This window comes from Lemur catta, chromosome 13, assembly GCF_020740605.2.
Source record: "Lemur catta isolate mLemCat1 chromosome 13, mLemCat1.pri, whole genome shotgun sequence".
NCBI classification, from domain to species: Eukaryota; Metazoa; Chordata; class Mammalia; order Primates; family Lemuridae; genus Lemur; species Lemur catta.
This window is the reverse complement of record NC_059140.1, coordinates 80771382-80791638: the sequence shown is the minus strand read 5'-3', so window position 1 is coordinate 80791638 and position 20257 is coordinate 80771382. Positions and strand designations below refer to the sequence as shown.

Below are 20257 nucleotides of genomic sequence, written 5' to 3'. Positions count from 1 at the left end.
AAACCACAAACTACCACAAGTCATTCAGTATGAAATAGGTCACTTGAATAAGCCCTATAAATATTAAGGAATATGGATGTGAAAATCCTTAAGAAAATACTAGCAAATCAAAATATTAACAAAATGTAGAGAGAATTACACACCATGATCAAGTGGGATTTCCCCAGGAATGTGAAATTGGTTTAACACATAAAAATCAATTAATATAATACAGGATATCAATAGAATGAAGGATACAAACTACATGATGGTCTCAGTAGAAACAAGAAAAAATTGACAAAATGCTTTCATGATAAAAAACAAAAAGTTCAAAAAGATAGGAGTAGAAAGAAGCTTCCTCAGTTTGATAAAGTGCATGTATGAGAAACCCACAGTTAATATCCCACTTAATGGTGAAAGACTCAATGCTTTCCTCCTAAGAGCAGGAATGAGATAAGGACATCTACTTTCATCAGTACTATTCATCATTGTACTGGAGCTTTGGCAGTTAAGGAAAAGAAAAGTAAAAGACTCAGATTGGAAAGGAACAAGTAAAACCATTTGTAGATGACATGATCTTATATATAGAAAATCCTCAAGGACTCAGCTGAAAAACTATTAGAACAACAAATGATTTCAGCAAGGTTGCAGGGTAAAAAATCAATGTATAAAAATCAATAGTATAGAAGTATACTAATGGCTTCTTGGCCTTTTGGCTAAGATCAAGTGTAGTATCTGTTCTTATTCTGTCCAAGGATGATCTATTAAATGGATTTTTGGAGCAGGGAGATGGATTAAGAGCTTGCTCCATCCATTTTATGCATCAGCCTGGTATTGCAATCTTCCAGAAATGATGCATTCTCTCAGAACAAAATATATATACTACCAATGAACTATTCAAAAATGAAATTAGCAATTATATCTACAGTAGCATAAAAATTATTAGGACTATTCAAGAAGTCCCAAAACAACAGATGCTGGCATGGATGCCGAGAGAAAGGAATACTTACACACTGTTGGTGGGACTGCAAACTAGTACAACCTCTATGGAAAATAGTATGGAGATTCCTCAAACAACTAAAAGCAGACCTAACTTCTGCTCCAGCAAGCCCACTACTGGATATTTACCCAAAGGAAAAAAATCCATTTTACCAAAAGACACTTGCACTTGAATGTTTATTGCAGCATGATTCACAATTGCAAAGATGTGGAATCAACCCCAGTGCCCATCAGTCCATGAGTGGATTAATAAAATGTGGTATATGTACACCATGGAGTACTACTCAGCCATAAAAAATGATGAATTAATACTTTTTGTAACAACCTGGATATAACTGGATTCTCCTAAGTGAAGTATTGCAAGAATGGAAAAACAAACACCATATGTACTCACTATTAAATTGGAACTAACTGATCAGCACTCACAGCACATACAGAAGTAAAACTCAATGGAAAGCAAGCAGGTAGGAGGGGGAAAAAGGGATGGGTGAAATCACACTTAATGGGTGCAATGTACACTATCTGTACGATGGGCACACTTATAACTTTAACTCAAGCTGTACAAAAGCAATCCATGTAACCAAAACATTTATACCCTGGTAATATTCTGAAATTAAAAAAAATTATTAGGAATAAATTTAATGACAGAATTGTAAAACTTATACTCTGAAAACTATAAAACGTTGAAATAACAGAAAGAAGCTAAATAAATGATATCTCATGTTTATGGATAGGCACTTAATGATGTTAAGGTGGTAGCACTCCCCAAATTGATTTACAGATTCAATGCAATCCTTATCAAAATTCTAGCAGTGTTTTTGCAGAAAGCAACAAGTTGACCCTAAAACTGATGAGAAAATGTGAGGGACACAGAATAACCCAAACAGTGTTGAAAGAGAATAGCAAAGTTGGAGGACTCAAACTATAAAGCTACGCTAAGCAAGACTGTGTGGTACTAGCACAAAGACAGACATGTAAATCAAGGGAATGGAACTGAGAGTCCAGAAAAAAACCCTTAGGATTAATTTCAAGGATGCAAGCCTGGTTCATTATTAGAAAATCAACGTAATCCACCATACTAATAAAGAAGAACAATCATGATTCAAAAAGGATGAATCTTTTCTCTGTTTGTTTTTATGATGAATGGGTGTTGAATTTTGTCAGATGCTTTTTCTGCATCCCTTCTATATAACATGGATATTACTCAGCAACAAAAAGGAATAAGCTTTTTTTTTTTTTTTTTTTTGAGACAGAGTCTTGCTTTGTTGCCTGGGCTAGAGTGCCGTGGCGTCAGCCCAGCTCACAGCAACCTCAAACTCCTGGGCTTAAGCAATCCTTCTACCTCAGCCTCCCAAGTAGCAGGGACTACAGGCATGTGCCGCCATGCCCGGCTAATTTTTTTTCTATATATATTTTTAGCTGTCCATATAATTTCTTTCTATTTTTAGTAGAGATGAGGTCTTGCTCTTGCTCAGGCTGGTCTCGAACTCCTGACCTCGAGCGATCCTCCTGCCTCGGACTCCCAAGGAATAAGCTATTGATACACGCAACAATTTGAGTAGATCTGAAGGAAATTGTACCTCATGAAAATAGCCAATCCCAAAAGATGATCTAAATGATTCCATTTATATAACATTCTTAAAGTGATAAAATTATAGAAGTGGAGATCAGGTTTGTATTGTCAGGAATTGAAAAGGGTGTGGGAATAAGGGCATGGAAATGTGCTGGAAATATTCTGTATCTTGAAGCAGCCAGTAACCTGGTTACAATATCGTACTGTAGTTTTGAAGGCTGTTACTGTTGGGAAACTGGCTAAAAGGTATATGGGATCTTTATTATTGTTTACAAATTTTGTGAATCTGCAATTGTCTCAAAAAGTTTAAAAGCAAGAATAGCTATTACAAAATGAATGTTTAATGACTTGGAAAGACGGTATTTGTGTATTAATACAGCATATTAAATACAAAGAGCAGGTTATAAGGTAGTATATACATTTAGAGTCCATTTTAAGAACTGTGTGTATAAATCCAAGAAGAAATGACTAAGAGAACTTTCATCCACCACTATAAATTGGTATATCCACTTGGAAAGCAGTTTGGCATTTTTCACCAATGGTGATATATATAATATTTCATATGTACACAATACATATACATACACATACGTGTAGAAATATATGCTTATACCACATACAAAAGCAACATGTAATTCAGTTTTACTATTTATCACATCCTGTTTCTTCAGCGGCCATTTCAGTCTTTACTTTCATGCCCACAGTGTACTTCCACCGCAGAGCCTTGTGTTTCTCCAGTATCTCTTTGTTTCTTCAGTTTATCAGAAGGCATCATAAAGCAAAAAAGAAAAGAAATGAACACTGTTGACCCAGAAGGCAGTAATGGCTTGCTAATCATGTTTTCTAGTCATGGTTTTTAGCCTGACTTATAAATAGATTTCCAGACCATCGTTTAGTACGCTTTTGTGGTATGTTAGCTTTGAGAGATAGATAATGTTTACACTTAAATTTTAAGAGATAAATCCAAACTGTTTTTCTGCCATATTTTTCAATATAACTTTTTTGTTTGTTTGCTATAGGAAAGCCATGGCAGAAAAATACATCATGACAGCTGCAAAACTGATTGCTCCTGTAATTGAAACATCTTTTGCTGTAGGTTATGATTGGTAAGAGAGAAATTCAATAAAACTGCATGGATATAGTATTTTCTTTTCATAGTTTATATTTTTGATTTAAAATTAATATTGTCATTAGAAAAGCGAATAATTATGTATCTTGATTTGTATTTATTAAGCAGATAATAAGAGTCATGAACCAATAAATTGATTGCAAGACCTCAATTTGAAAAACTCTTGTCTTGCTTGGTACAGTGGGTTTTGGTGTCAATAAGATTTGGGTTTAAATTCTTATGTAACAATTTTCCACCTGCTTGATCTCAGATCTTCCATTTCCCATCTATAAAGATAATCCTATCTTTTGGGGTTGTGAGAATTCAATGTAATAATGGTTATAAAGCAATTAGCACAGTGCCCGATATATAGTAAAATAGTAAATGTTCCATCCTTTGGTAAACAGATCTACAATAGTTTATTAAAGCTTGGACACAAAAAATGAAATGTGTTCTATAAGTTCTATAGAATTTTTCTCACCATGAGAGCATTTAAGAGGAAAAAAATACAGAAACAATGTAACCTGTTACAAATTGAAATTGTTTTAGTAGTTAAAAAATGAGAATGCAGATTATCAATCTAATTTTTATTTAAAATATCATAAATAATTAGAACTGACAATAGGCTGATGAGAAATTGGATAAGAAAATTTGTTGAGAACTGAAGACTTCAGTAACTTAAAGCCTATATTGGAGGAAATCAAGTCCTTAACCTTACAAAGCGCTACGGACCCTTTAAAAAATCTTTGAAAAGTCACATTTAAAAAAACCAACAATGTAAATGTACTAAAACAAAATCAAGTAACCTTTTTTATGCTTTTCTTTATAGGTGCGTGGAAGTAGTGAAAGCTTCTCAATATGTAGAGCTAGCCAATGATCTGGAGATAAATAAAGCAATTACATACTTGAGGCAAAAGGACTTTAACCAAGTAAGTTTTTAAAAAATAGATGGAATTTCATATCTTAATTGGTCAAAGCAATAAAAACAGGGAAATTCCCTTCTAGAATGTTACCTGTGATTATTCTGAAGTTGGGTAATATTATTTCTATTTTAACATGCTTTCCATTAATATAGTTTTAAACTTTGATTAATTTTTACCTGTTTGGCCTGTTTCTTATAAGTAAATACTTTCTTTGTATATCATAGTTGCTAAATTATCAAACCATATTCTAGTCCAGAGATTAACTTCCCAGGTTTTCAAACTTTCCCCAAAGCAGTAAGGTTTTCAGGATTAGCGTGATTGTGTGTGGGGAGCAAGGAAGGCTAGCAGCTGGAATAGCAGCCTGACGTGCTTCCATCCTGCTATCCTCACCACGCAGCTTTCCCCTCGTCCATTTTATGTGTTTTATTTCCTTATTGACATGGCATTGGGGATGAGAGGCTCTTGTTGCTGGATGCAGTTTTTGAACCCTGTAGATCTCTCATTGGCTGTGCTGCTACCCTGCTGCCTTGGGTGGAGGTGGAGGGTGCTCTCCTTCAGTAGTCTCTTGGGACAGAGCTGACACAAGACCAGGAGGCTTAGACAGCTGTAAGAAAAAGAGGGGACAGCGAAAGAGAGTGAACAGAGTGAAGTTGATGTCCTAGTCCGTAACACCAGTGGTTAGTGTTTCAGAAAACTCAGCTCCTCCAGGTCAAACCCAGAGAGCAAGGGCCAGAGAAAGCCACCGCATCTTTCCCGCATCCAATCCCAAGCCTGTGCTTTCAGCTTTCTTCCTGTTTAAGAAAGCTGAACAGGAGACAACAGAAAAGAGTAAGGGAGTGGGGGGAACACCATCCACTCAAAGAATGTGAGAGCAGAAAAAAAGCAACCACAGGGTTCCTGAAATAATTATATGATTAATATAATAAAATACTGTGGGGTAGTCCTATTGTAAATATTAATTTAGTGTGCTTAAGTTTTAGCATTTACAAAGCATTTGAAAAAGACTTTTCAAAGTATCTTTCTATCTGTACTTTCATATATCATCACACGCTTGGTCATTCAAAATGCCACTAATAACTCTTCAACATTGTTGTCATGCCTTTCCAGTGGAAATGAAGTGAGACAAATTGGTGTTTATTATCTTGCAGAAGTGATACATGACCAAAACCAATTTTTAAGTATGTGAGATACACTGTTATAGATGACAAAATGGAAAAAAACATGTTGCCAGTTTTCTCTTGACATTTTATTTTTAAATGGTCTTTTTTAGAAAGGACTAACAATGCATTGCCATAGTTTATGTTGTAAAACTATGTCCATTAAGAAATAAACACTCTAATTTTTTCATATGAAAATTCAGTTAACTCAGATCTTACTGTCTGCTGCTTTCCCAGCTTTCTCATTCAAAATATCTTTTGTTCCATTTGCATTTTCAAGTTTTTAATATCAATTAGTTTGCCAATGTTTGTTAAATGCCATTTCTGCTTTCTTTTCAACATTGCTTTCACTTTGTATTTCTTTTGTTTGCATATTGTAAGTATGACGAGGTGGGTATAATACAATCTTACTTTGAAAGGAATGGTATTAGGTTAAAAAGGATTGGGTTGACATATCTCATAATGACCATATGATGAAGACTACTTTATTTACAATTCAAAATAAAAGAGAAAAAATTACGGTTTCTTCTATAAGGATATAGTTCTACAGTTAGCTCTCTAAATACTTTTTTTTTTTGAGACAGAGTCTCACTCTGTTGCCTGGGTTAAAGTGCCGTGGCGTCAGCCTAGCTCACAGCAACCTCAAACTCCTGGGCTCAAGCAATCCTCCTGCCTCAGCCTCCCTAGTAGCTGGGACTACAGGCATGTGCCACCATGCCCAGCTAATTTTTTATATATATATTTTAAGTTGTCCAGCTAATTTCTTTCTATTTGTTTGGTAGAGATGGGGTCTCGCTCTTGCTCAGGCTGGTCTCAAACTCCTGAGCTCAAACAATCCACCTGCCTCAGCCTCCCAGAGTACTAGGATTACAGGCATGAGCCACCGCGCCCAGCCTTCTAAATACTTTTTAAAAGAAAAGATGCAGAAATCACAGAATATGGTTCTTTTATTGATAATGGTGGTGTTTGTGGCCACTTTTGTAATAGAAAAAAACTCCGCCAAAAAGCCGGAGATGGTTGAGATGAAGTAGTTGATGTGAAGGCCAGTGATAACACAGGAACAGACGTGGTGGAATGCTGACGCCAGGAATAGACGGCATCAGCTGGAAAAGAAACCAAAACAGACATATAGCTATTTTCCTAATTATTTTTAGAAAAAAGAAAAAAACCCAAGCTAACAATGTTTATTCTCATTATTTGTTTTGGCATTTACAGCTAAATTTAAATTTGCGATTTTATCAATTTCATTTATAAATTACAATATTTTACTTTTAAAAACAGAAATATTGGATATACATTCATGGACATGCAAAGAATAGTTATGAAAACAGCCTAATTTCAGAACAAAATTCTGAGCCCAAATGTACCCGAGAGTGTTCCTTTTATTAGAATAATTACATAGCCTTTTGGAATAGCTCATAATTTAGAAACTTATAATATGAAATGTTTTTACTTTGTCAGATGTTTTTAAATGGAAGTTTTAAGTTCTAAATACTTTTGTTAATTCTTTTAAGTAATAACTTTGGATTGCATTGCTTTCTACATGTTATTTGGATTCATGGTTTTCATTTTGGGAGAAAATAGATTTGGTATTAAATGTAGCCTTAAAGTGTTGTTATTGTTATTAATGAGCTGCAAAGCAGTAAATATCAAAATTTAAAAATTCAACACATTTCCTTGACTGTAATATGAATGGCTGCTTCTGAAAGGAATGATATAAACTACTATAGCACTCCTTTTATTAAAACAATTATTGCTGTTGCTTGTTAGCTTTCTTTTTGTATTCTGTTTTATGGATGTCATAAACATTAGAGAACAGCTTTCTTTCCCTGTAAAATGCTTCACTTCAGAGAGTTTAATGAATATATGAGATACCTATTCAAGTGCCTTTTTGAAGTAACACATACATTTGTTGTGACACAATCTAAAAGTGAAGATTAAAACATCTCAATTCTTATTCAAAGTGAAGTGCAGCTTATAAAACTTAGAGATTCAAAACAGCAGTGGCTTCTACATTAATAGCTGTGGAGGTTGTATAAAGAATCAATGAGCTAGTTTCTACAGTATGAACAATATGAGCAGCAATGATTTTTGAGGTAAGTTTAAGGAACTTCTTGGCGGTTTCATAAGATAGATCCTTCCAAGAAAGTAACTGAGAAATAGAATCTCAAAAGTGAGAATGTGATGTTGGGTTTTTCTTTTCTAGTGTTTACTTTGTGGAATTATAAATTACTGGCCTAAAAAATTCCAATGGTTTTTTTTTTTAAAGTCATCAGAAACCCTTTAAAAGAATAACTTGCTTGATACTTTATTATATAAACATAAATAAAATAAATAATAATTTATTCATATTGTAACCCAGGGATCTGTATCTGGTATTTTAAGATCTTCTAACCTTCAAAAAAATTGAGTAAACATATTTACTGGTACTTCATTTGAGGTACTTCATTTGAGGTCAGACCCTGCACAGCACACATCTCAAAATTTTCAGACATTTACAATAACTGTAGCTGGCAACTGTGGGACACAACTTTTGCTTGGACACAACTACCTTCCAGGAGCAGGAGGCACCAAGAGGCTGAGCACCTTTTATTCAGTAAATGTATTTTAAAAGAAGGAACTAAGGAAAACCCATTGCCTTTCTGTACCTTTTTTTTTTTTCTGTCCGATATTCTGAAGTCATTTCTAGGTGGAGTGCTCATTCGCCCTTCATGCAAGGTTATCCTACCATTCCACATATCTTATTTGGTTGGGATTATCTTAGACCTTCCAGGTGGTTAAAAATGTACTTTTCATTTCTCATGACTTGAAAATGTAATTATATTTGGATCTACTTTAGATCATTGTTTTATAATATTCTCAGAATTACTTTTGATTATTAGATTTTAGAAAACTCTCAGCCATTGTCTTTCTTCCCCTTCTGGAACTCCAATTACGTTTATATTAGACCTTTCACTGTGTTCTCCTGTCTCTTATATTCTTTTCTAAGAATGTATTTTTGGCTTTTTCTTTTGCTGTGCTTTGCTTTTTCTGAACATTTTCTGGAATCTTGGCCTTCAAGTCTTCATTGCCTTGGTGGCTCTCCGGTGCCTTCAAAAAATATTTTTAGTGTTTTATATAACTTTTCTAGTTGTTTTCTGTGAGAAAATGGTCTTCTATAGACTAATCTATTAAAGCCAGAGGAAGAAATCCCAGAATTATTTTGTAAAAGGCAAATTTGACTGTGTCTCTTAGGCAAAACCTTTCAGCCCTATTCCCCACCCCACCGTGCAGGATAAACACTAAATTGCATCTCCTGACGCCTAAGACTCAATGTTTACTACTGACCTTTCTTCCAGTCACCAGTCCTCTCTTCAGCTGTATCTAATCTGCTGTTAGACCTATCTCTGTGTTCTTAATTTCAGTTATTATATTTTTAGTGCCAGAATTTCCATTTTATTCTTTTTTATAAATTCTAATTCTTGAATGAAATTCTCCTCTTGTCATTTGTTTTCTTGAACATACTAATCCACCCCTCTTGTGCCCTTCCCTGGTCTGTCTTACCCTTCATGCAAATCTGATCTTTTCTCCAGCCATAAGCTTGAGTACTATCGTATTACGATGGTAGTAACCTTCAGATACTCTCTTTCTAGGCTGTAGAGACCTTAAAAATGTTTGAAAAAAAGGACAGTAGAGTGAAAAGTGCCGCTGCAACCAACCTCTCATTCCTGTATTATTTGGTAAGTTTTGTTTTTTACAGGTAAGATTTGACCATGTGGCATTTCTATATTGCTAAATTTCTTCCTGAGGATCATGACTAAGGAGAGTCCAAAGAGTACTGCTGGAGAATTTAAGCAGAATGAGGGCTATTGTGGATGTGATCGTGACAAGTGCCAGGTCCAAGGTTGAGTTTGCAGAAATAAGTGAGAAGACCATCTCCGAAGGAGAAAACAGGGAGAAAAATTGTGGTGGTAAGCATCACATTATAAAATTGTGGAATGTACAGCTGGAAGATGAGCTAGAGATATATTTTAACTCCTTTGTGTTAGTAATAAAGAAAGTGATATCTTAGGTTAAAAGATTTATATAAGGTTGCAGGGTATTATCTTTAACAAGCATTCATTGAGCATCTACTGGATGCCAATCATTGGGAATACCAAAAGCCTAAAATCTCCTTAAAAGGGAGCTTTCTTAATTTGGAACAAAGGAGGCAGGTGGGTAGACTAGGAAGGAAGGTTCAAAGTAGAGAACAATAAATTAACATAGATAAGTGCTTCAGAAATTCAGAGGAGGCAAATAATATTTTAATTTAGGGCTTTTGGGAAAGATTTCATAGAGAAGTTGGATCTCGAAGGTCAGAATGTATTTGTAGGCAGACTAACAGAAGAAACAAACACGCAGAGGTGAGAAAGTACTGGGGGGAGAGGTGTACATAAGAGTCATTGTGGTTTGTTAAACCACATTTCCAGTCTCTCTTAGAGCTCCTGATTTGTGCACCATTAAGAATCACTGCGGTGGCCAGGCGTGGTGGCTCACACCTGTAATCCTAGCACTCTGGGAGGCCGAGGCAGGTAGATTCTTTAAGCTTAGGAGCTCGAGACCAGCCTGAGCAAGAGCTGAGACCCCATCTCTACTAAAAATAAAAAGAAACTAGCTGGACAACTAAAAATATATAGATAAAAATTAGCTGAGCTTGGTGGCGCATGCCTGTAGTCCCGGCTACTCGGGAGGCTGAGGCAGGAGGATTGCTTGAGCCCAGGAGTTTGAGGCTGCTGTGAGCTAGGCTGATGCCACGGCACTCTAGCCCGGGCAACAGAGTGAGACTCTGTCTCAAAAAAAAAAAAAAAAGAATCCCTGCTGTGCTGAACTGCTGTTGCTGGTGGAAAGGTGTTATAATCCCTCGTGTGTTCAGATGAAGAAAGAGATCAAAGCCACTGGGTGAAGAATGACTCCAGAGTTGTAAATCTGCTGGCCAAGAGAGTGGTAGCAGTTGCATGTCCAGAAGAGGGTGCTGATTAGGGGGAGAGATGCTGAGTTTGTTTTTAAATATATTTAAACATTTTTTGTAGTGATGGAAATAGAGGTGTCCAGGAAGCATGTAGAACTGTCACAGAAGGTAAACCATGGTTAGAGATGAAATTTGATAATCATCTCTGTAGAGGTTAAAGCTTTGAACATAGATGATCTGTCCAAGGGTAACATCATAGCACAGAACTGAGAACTAGGTTTGGGATAGACATACACTAAGGAGGCAAGAGTAAGAATCAGATCAAGAAGATAAGAAAAGAACCAAGGTAGTATGATGTCTTTGAAGTAAGACACAAATAGGAGCAGTATTGAGACCAGCGGAGCCGTACAAGAGAAAGAAGGCTCAGAAAAAGCCCCTGATGCTGGTGCGACAGCAGACGCTGAGGTGGACATCTGCCTGCTTTGGGGTAGAGCTCTGCAGATCGGCACCTGGGGGCAGAGGCAGAAGCTGGGCTATGATGCAGTCACCACCACAGGGCCTTAGCCAACCTTGTAGGATGCTCTGAAGCTGGGGTGGGCCTGCAGCACTGTCCCTAGTAGGAGTGAGGCCTTTGTACCCCTGTATCAACCAGTCATTGGATGTAGCCTGCTCCCCTGGAAAGGGGGCATCCCCAGGAACCGGGCAAGGTGCCTCCTTTCTTCACAGGTCAGTTTCCACAGAGGGCCACCTGCTGAGGCCAGTAGCCAGTGGCCAGTGGCATTCCTAGCAGTTCTGAAAGACAAGTCCATGAGGTGAAGAACAGTGTTTATTATGGCCATTAATTTTTGAATTTATAAAATCACTAATCAATTCTGTGACCAAATTAGTGAACAAATCTTTACCAAGTTTAATGAATGTGTAGGAGGAGACCAACAGAAATTTTAAAGAAGCAAGGAAGAATTGTTTAGTCAACTGAGCAGAGCTGTTGGAGCATCTGAACAGTAAATAGTTGTACCTGATTCTGAAGAAATTGGTTACAGTTAAGAATGTTTTGGTGAAAGTGATGAGTCTGGTATGTAGTTGTGTATGATATATAATTGAAAGTGTATTGTTGGCATCCAACATATAGTTGTATCAGTTTTCTGTTGCTGTGTAATGAACTGCCCCAAAACTTAGTGGCTTAAAGTTACTCATGCTGCTGCCATCATCTGAGGCTTGATTGAGGATGGATGGTCCAGATGCCTCCCTCATGTCTGGCACTTAGCTGAGGGAGACTCGGTGTTTTCTCAAAGCCATTCCAGTAGGAGACCCCAGACTTCTTACATGGGACGTGATTCCATGAGAGCAAACCCCAGTGCAGAGGTACATATCAGCTCCTGCATGGATTGAGTTTATTATTTTTTGAGGGGGGACTAAACAAACATGGGAGAGAACCATACTGGGGCATGAATACTAGGAGAAATGCTCCATTGGAGGCCATTATTACAACAATCTACCACTGCCTGTACTGGAGTCCCAATTATTTGTGTCCTCCTCCATATGCAAAATATACTTACCCCTTCTAAAGCTCACAGAGCCTCATTCAGTCACAACATCAGGCTCAAAGGCTATGATCTCCATCAGGTCTGGATAGGGATGCGGCTTTCTCAGGCACAGTTCCTCTTTCATCTTGATCCAAAGATCTGTGAACGAAAAAACATGTCATCTGCCCTCCATATACTCAGCATACCGTGGTGAGATAAGAACAGGACATTAATAACCGTAACAAACACTTTCATTAAAAAAGGGGAGAGATGGTGGCACATTGCGGTCACTGGTCCTTAGCAATTATGAAACCCTGCTGAGCAAATGTGCCCAGCTCTGCCCCTTGGAAGTGGTGCCCTAATCTTTTGTCTTCTGTGGCTGTTGGCTCTGCCCTCTGAGCACATCTTCCTTTCACATAGGAAATAGCCTGTTTGCAGCTGATTAACTTTCTCAGCCTGCTTTCTGCCCAGGGAAATTTGGAGCTCAGAGGGCTTTTTTCATTTGGGGCTGTATCTGTATCTGTCCCTTTAATCCAAACTAGCAACACTTTTGTTGATCCAATTCCCTTAAAAACTTGGAGGATTTTCTCTAAATCTCAGTGGGATTTCCTTCATGCCCCAAAAGCCACATCCATAATTCTTTTCAGGACAAAGCCCTTCCCACTTAGGTGTGTAAGTGCTATGGAACAGAGCCCTGAAGAGTCCTAGAAGCCCCTCTTTTTTTTTTTTAAACCTGTGAGAGAAGGTCTGCTAGGTGTGACCTTCAATCTTTTGAGACATTTATAAAAGGTGTTACAGCCACACCCTTGAATTGATCCTTACTCTGCAATCATTTCCTACTTTGATAATCTTTTGCCACCAAGAAGAACTAGTGGAGACATGAAATAATTTTATTTTCCAGCCCAAAAAGTCCTGGTTCTTCTCTGTTTCCTCTAAATTTTACCTGCAAACTGAGCAGTTCTCTCCTGAGCTCATCTTCCTCTCCTGTATCCTATCAGACCCAGTTAAAATAAGTTAACTGGCTCCTTCACATCCTACCTGGAAATCTCCTTAGCCACATGCACATGTTCATTAGGTATACTTTCTGTCTCTAAGCCAGCCAATAGGTGCCACTTTTGCCAGTGTTTAACCACTACAACATGACTTGCCCTTTATCCAGCCGCTGATAACAATTCCTTCCCGCCTTTCCAGGCTCCACTTGTGGTTCACCGTCTCTCCAGTCCCCAACAGCACCGCCTCACCGCTTTTCCAAATTTTGCCTGCTACCTAGTCCAAAAGAGAATGTTACATGTTTTAGTTTTTATGACAGCAGCACCCTACTTGTAGGTACCAGTTTTTGTATCAGAGTTCATTCAGAATCCACATAAAAATTTGCATGTGAAAGTTCATAGCAGCATTATTCATAGTAACCAGAAAGGTGAGAGGAAGCAACCCAAGTGTCCATCAACAATGCATGGATAAAAACAATGTGGTGTGGCCTCACAATGGAATACCATTCGGCCATAAAAAGGAATGAAGTATTAATACACACTACAATGTGGATGAGCCTCAAAAATACTATGCCAAGTGAAGAAGCCAGACACAAAAGGCTACATATTGTATGCTTCCATTTATATGCAATGTCCAGAGTAGGGATGGAAACAGCAGATTAGTGGTTGTCAGGGGCTGGGGGATGGGAGAATGGGGAGTGACTGCTGATGGGTGCAGGGTTGGGGAAAAATGTTCTGTAAATAGACATAGCGATGGTTGCACAACTTTACTAAATGCCACTGAATTGTACATTTAAAAAGGGTCAACTTTATTATATGTGAGTTATATCTCAGTTTTTGAAGAGTTTAACCAGGGATTGTAACTGTGAGTGTTATGGGAGAACAGATACGGGAATTAGGTCTCATACAATTTAGCAGGAGCCGTGGTGGGGAAGGTGCATGGGGAGCGGAGTCTGAGGAGGAGTCACCATCAGTCAGTGACCAGCCACTCATGCCCAGCTGCCACACGGAACCCAGAGGGCCTCCATGGGGAGGTCTGTGGGAAACAGGTGCCTCTGCATAGCTGCCTCCCGGTGGGTCCACAGCCAAGCCCTGTCATGGGGCAGGGTCGCAGTTGGGAGGTAGAGCAGACATGGAGCAGAGGTGAGTGAGGAAGAGCTGGCACCCATGGGCATTTCTGCATCTGTCCTGCATCTGATGACAAGAAAAAGGCCTTCAGAGAGCATTCCACATGCCACACAAGTTCCTCTTGTGGCCAAGTCTAGACTAGAGCCGTACAGGGAAGAGGCTTCTAGGAAATGTAGTTCCTGGCTTAACTAGGCTGACCTGGCACAGTCGGCCACAGTATTTAAGAATAGAGAGGTCCCTGTAGCTCGTGTGATAGATGACAAGGTCCTGACCAAGTGTCTGGCAGTGGAGAGGAAGATAAAACAATGGATTGCTAGAAGTGCAGAGACCTAGTAAGTGACGCAACCCGTGTGCTAGGGGCAGGGAGGGTAGTGCTGCCTTGACAGCTATTTCAGGGCTTCAGGTGGGAAGGGGAGTGCTGCGGTAACTGATGACATGGATTTGGGCGTTGAACATGGAACCACCTACATATAAATAGTGTTGTGATTCAAACCATGAGGTTGTGGAGAAGTCAATCATAAGAAACTTGGGTAGTTTGATCTTGATATTAAAAATCTTTTGTAGAATCAGCTTATAAAGACCAAGATATGTAAAATATTTGTTTCTGTTCATATTTGTAATCTCAGAATAGTCAGAAAAGATATTGGATGAAAGTTAAATAATTTGTATACATTTTTACTTTATTTAGGAAAATGAATTTGCACAAGCCAGCAGCTATGCAGATTTAGCTGTGAACTCTGATAGATATAATCCATCAGCTCTTACTAATAAAGGGAATACAGTTTTTGCAAATGGTGATTATGAGAAGGCAGCTGAATTCTATAAAGAGGCTCTAAGAAATGATTCTTCTTGTACTGAAGCACTTTATAATATTGGTAAGTGAAAAAAGGGAAATTGCTTTTTGCATTATTTGTTTATTTAGTTCTTGCTTTGTGTGTATGTGTTTTGTTTTGTTTTTATTTTGCTTAAAGAGCTGCGGTGCATTAAGAGTTGACTTTCTTCTAACAAAATTAAAAAGAAGACTACTACCTCTCAGATTATAGATTATTTTAAGTGGAATTAATGATTCAAAAGATATGCACATGTAAAAGTTGGATCAGGGTTGCCATACTGCCCTGCTAAAAGGCTTTTCCAATTTCCATTTCTACCACGATATATAAGACTGATTCCCAAAATTCCTGATGATATTGGATATTATCATTCTTTTTTGTTTGTTTTGGTTTTTTTCGTTTTTTTTTTTTTGTTGTTTTTTTTTTTGAGACAGAGTCTCCCTCTGTTGCCCGGGCTAGAGTGCCGTGGCGTCAGCCTAGCTCACAGCAACCTCAAACTCCTGGGCTCAAGCGATCCTCCTGCCTCAGCCTCCCGAGTAGCTGGGACTACAGGCATGTGCCACCATGCCCAGCTAATTTTTTCTGTATGTATTTTTAGTTGTCCAGATAATTTCTGTCTATTTTTAGTAGAGACGGGGTCTCACTCTTGCTCAAGCTGGTCTCGAACTCCTGACCTCGAGCGATCCATCCGCCTCGGCCTCCCAGAGTGCTAGGATTACAGGCATGAGCCACCGCGCCCGGCCTGGATATTATCATTCTTTTTAACTTCTGCCAAACTACTAGGTAGAAAAAAATCTAATTTTCTTTCTTTTAAAATATGAACGATTTAAACATATAAAAAAGTGCACAGAAAAAATAAATACCCATGTACCTACCACTCCATTTTAATACATTTTGTTATTTTGCCATATTTACTTCACATTTTGTTTTTAATAAACAAAATATTACAAACCATGAAGGGTCACCACTGTCACATTCTCTTCCCTGAGTTTTGGAGGTCTCCTAAAGTGGGCATCATCACTCCCTGGGCGTGAGTTTGCAATGTTGGAAACGCATGTCCACGCACTACCGGATTTTGTCTCTCGAGTTATTACTGAAGTTTCTTTTGAAGTTTTCTTCTCACTGCATAGGTGTTTTTTGCTTTTCGGTTTGCTTGTTTTATTCTCTTTTTCATGTTATGGCCTTTCCACAGATACCTGATGATCTTATGATCTTGGGCTGTCTCCTGGTATTCAGGAGTTTGCAGCTAAAAGCTGAGTGGAGTCTCTGGGTTCATGAGAATGATGGATTGGCATCATGCCATAAGCCAATCTGTCTGGCTTGTTCAGTTGGGGACCTGCCCATCAGTCAACTGGATCTGTCCTCCTGGAGAAGACTCTTCAGTCTTAGAGGAAGGCAGGCCTGCTACCCACTTTGGAGAATAGCAGAGGCAGGGAGGGATTAGCAATTTTAGATGGAAGGTGGGAAAGCCTCACTGAGAATGTGGTGTTTCCAGTCATGTTGGAAGAAAGGAAGGGTGTGACCATTTGGGCATCTGGGAAGAGAGCAGTACTGACACGGGGGCGGAGGGGAGAAGAGCACTTGCTTTCTAGGCAGATTCTTATTTATTTGTTTTGTAAGTTTTAAATATTTTTCCATACTCCATTGCTTGACTTTTAACTTTGTTTATAATTTGTTTTATCAAACAGTTTTTCTATTATTAATATAGTCAAATTTGCTTTTAAACAATTTGTGGCTTCATTTGTTTATTGCTTTATAAAGCCCTTTTCTTACCCCAAGATTATAAAATCATTTTTCTATATTTTCTTTTCATATTCTTGTAGCTTTGCTTTTTCTATTTAGTTTTAAAATACACTTTGAGTTCATTTTTTATAAAATCAGAATCTACATTTTTTCCTTTCTGTATACTCAGTTGTCCTGGCACCATTTATTACTAGTCCATTCCTCCTCATTGGTTTAAATGTCCATGAACTTAATTCTGTAACTGAGTCCATTTCTGAACTCCTTATTCTGTTCTATGGATCAGTTTGTCTATTCCTACCCCACCACACTTTTAAAACCACCGAAGCTTTGTAGCCCCACCCCCATTATTCTTTTTAAAAATCCTCAGTTCATCGTCACTTTCTCTTCTGGATGAATATTCACATATATTTAAAGATTCATTCTGTTACTTTGAATACATTAATATCAATAATAATGCTTATAGGCTTTTTTTTTCTTTTTCCTTTTTTTAAGGCCTTACCTATAAGAAGCTAAACCGGTTAGATGAGGCTTTGGACTGTTTCCTGAAACTTCATGCAATCCTGCGAAACAGCGCCCAAGTTCTTTACCAGATAGCAAATGTGTATCTTATTTGAAAAACTTAAGGACAGTTATTAATTCATTCAATTGGTGATTGAGGCTTAATTATTAAATAAGTTTAACTAGTGAAGAAATTAATGAGGATAATATTTGAAGTAAGTGATGAGGATAATCTAACTAGCCAGAGTAACGTGATAAAATATCATTTGAGTGATCCTGTTTTAAAAGATCATTTGCACTGTAAAAAGAACTAGTTAAAGGTTAAAGCTATTATTGATGAATTTTTGGAAACAGTAATTGAAGTAATGGAGTATGACATTTTAGTACCCGTGTCATTTATTGAAAGTCCATTAGATGTATTAAACCATTATATTAATTCTGAGGCTTGTGGCAGGGTATCATTGAAGCACTAACTTACTAATTAGAAGGAAAATATCATTCATTACTGATTAGTGCTATTGATTGAGTTTGGATAAGTCCTCTTATTTGTTTTAGCTGACATGTAGGTAACTCTCCAAAGATCTTTACTCTCCAAAATTATGCGATACTTTATATGAGTCCACTCATTAATTCCATTAATTCAGTAGTCATTTATTCAGTGTATATAGTATATGCCAATGTAGAACAATAAAACATTGCTCTCATGTCAGTTTCTTCAACTCTTCGCTTTCTTTAATCCTCCCCCCCCAGTTCACCCCTGCCTTCAGTTAGAAAAGCAGAAATTTGTTAATGTTTTTAATACCTTTCACACTAATTGAAAAACGCTTTAATTTCTCTCTTTATTTTAATAAGTTTTGACCACAACATTGAGAAGGGCTAAAATCATAAGTAGGTTTTTAAGTTATCTATCATCTTGATATAAATTTTATACAAATATGTTTAGAAAAACATATATTGTGAGGTATACCTTTAATAATTTTAAGTACTATCTGCTGTACTTTTGATCGAGTAGATTAAAATTTTTTTTTTTATAAAAGAAATTTAGGTTTACAGCAGATGGCATAGTTATTCCTTTTATTTTGTTTTGTTTATTGTTTATTTAATTTCTATGATACTGCCAGTATCATGATCTTATACTACCTAGTTCATGATCAGTTCAGATCTAGTCAGGCAATTGATATGCTTAAGGCTGTTTTAATATATTTTCTTATTTTTTTCTCATGGCATCACATTTGTCATCATTAAAAACAGGAGACACCCTTCTGTTTCAATAGAACTTTGGAATATTTTCATTTCATTGAGACATCTAATATAAAAATAAGTAGTAAGTAGTCAATAAGTATTGGTATGAATAAGTTATTTGAATATATGCATATGACTTACTAGGTACTAGAGGAAGTTAAAAAAAAAAAAAACTCCCTATCCTTAGGCTTATGATCTAATTAGGGAAAACTCATAGGAAAAATACATGAAAACTGTTCCCTTAATATGCTGTGTATATTAGGAGAGATAGAATAATTGAATACAACATTCAGGTATTTTTGTTAAGGACAAGTTTTGGACAATACTTTGAATAATTCTACTAGATATTTGGGAATTGATCTTAGTGGATAATAATGAAGCAAAAGGGAAAGCAAGGTTTATATAGGGAGTAAGACAGTACTGATCCATTTCCCATCTCCCCCCCTGAAGAAAGCCAGAGCAACGAGTGTAAAATAGCACATTTCCTGTAGGCTAAGAAATATTCTTATTGTAATGTTGTTTTTAGGTTTGGTTATTGATTAATTAACTTAGAAAAATTATGTTATCCTTAACTGACATTGCCAAAGATATGAATTAATGGAAGATCCCAGTCAAGCTATTGAATGGCTAATGCAACTGATCAGTGTTGTTCCAACTGATTCTAGAGCTTTATCTAAACTAGGAGAATTATATGATAGTGAAGGAGATAAATCCCAAGCATTTCAATATTACTGTGAGGTAGGTGTGTTTTCTTACTTCTATGTTTGAATATTTTATGAATTATTATAAAATGATAGCAGGTCTTTAAAAATTTAGAAAATCTTAGTTTTTAAATGAATAATGATTTATTTAAAATGAAGCATTCTTAGAATGTGAAGTTAGTTTTTGATTAATTTTAGTAAAAAACAATTAAACATATAAATTCCTTTTTCTCCATGATTTGCATCCCTTTTTGATTCTTTTAAATATTTAATTTTACACAGATATTTGTAAATATATTAAAAAGATATTTATAGATAATTGAAAAGTGTGTCAAAGCATAGACTTTCTAAATCTTGTATAGTTTCAAAACTTATAAAGTACTTATATCAGCTCATACTTTTTCATTAAGAAATTTTACATTGAATTAATTAATCTGTTCAACAGGTAAAGTATTCAAGAAGTAAATTATATATTGCCATTAAAGTTGTATTGTCACATTCCTATTTTTCTCAGTCATATAGGTATTTCCCTTCTAATATTGAAGTCATTGAGTGGCTTGGAGCCTATTACATTGACACCCAGTTTTGTGAAAAAGCCATTCAGTACTTTGAAAGAGCTTCTCTTCTACAGTAAGTAACTATAATTTTATGTTCAGTTAATGTGTTGTGTTGAGAATTTTTTTTATCCCTAGAATTAGTATCTGGTAGACCTAGTAAATTCAAGAACAGATATTAATGAACATTTATGAATTATTTTCATTTTCTTACATTTTGTTCCATTTTACTTGGTCTTTGTTGTGATAAATATATTTCCTTTTGGATAGAATTTAAAAATACCTTTTTAAAGGTACTTTTCTTTATATATTTTTCTTATTCACATCTCAGAAAACAATTATTATTTCTTTATCAATCAGAAAATGACTATCTTAGTCCTAGA

General features: G+C 36.6%; 1 protein-coding gene and 1 pseudogene across 4 annotated transcripts in view; both read left to right on the top strand.

The window, feature by feature from the left end:
* The window catches only part of IFT88 (intraflagellar transport 88), an 83014-nt gene that overhangs the window by 36697 nt on the left and 26060 nt on the right, over positions 1-20257 (top strand). For all 4 annotated transcript variants that reach the window (XM_045567687.1, XM_045567685.1, XM_045567683.1 and 1 more), the window contains 7 exons: positions 3571-3657; positions 4489-4588; positions 9372-9458; positions 14995-15181; positions 17372-17480; positions 19207-19357; positions 19835-19950. In XM_045567687.1, the coding sequence (XP_045423643.1) occupies positions 3571-3657; positions 4489-4588; positions 9372-9458; positions 14995-15181; positions 17372-17480; positions 19207-19357; positions 19835-19950 (837 nt within the window). The remainder of the gene's footprint in view (positions 1-3570; positions 3658-4488; positions 4589-9371; positions 9459-14994; positions 15182-17371; positions 17481-19206; positions 19358-19834; positions 19951-20257) is intronic.
* Positions 676-843, top strand: LOC123649595 (annotated as a pseudogene).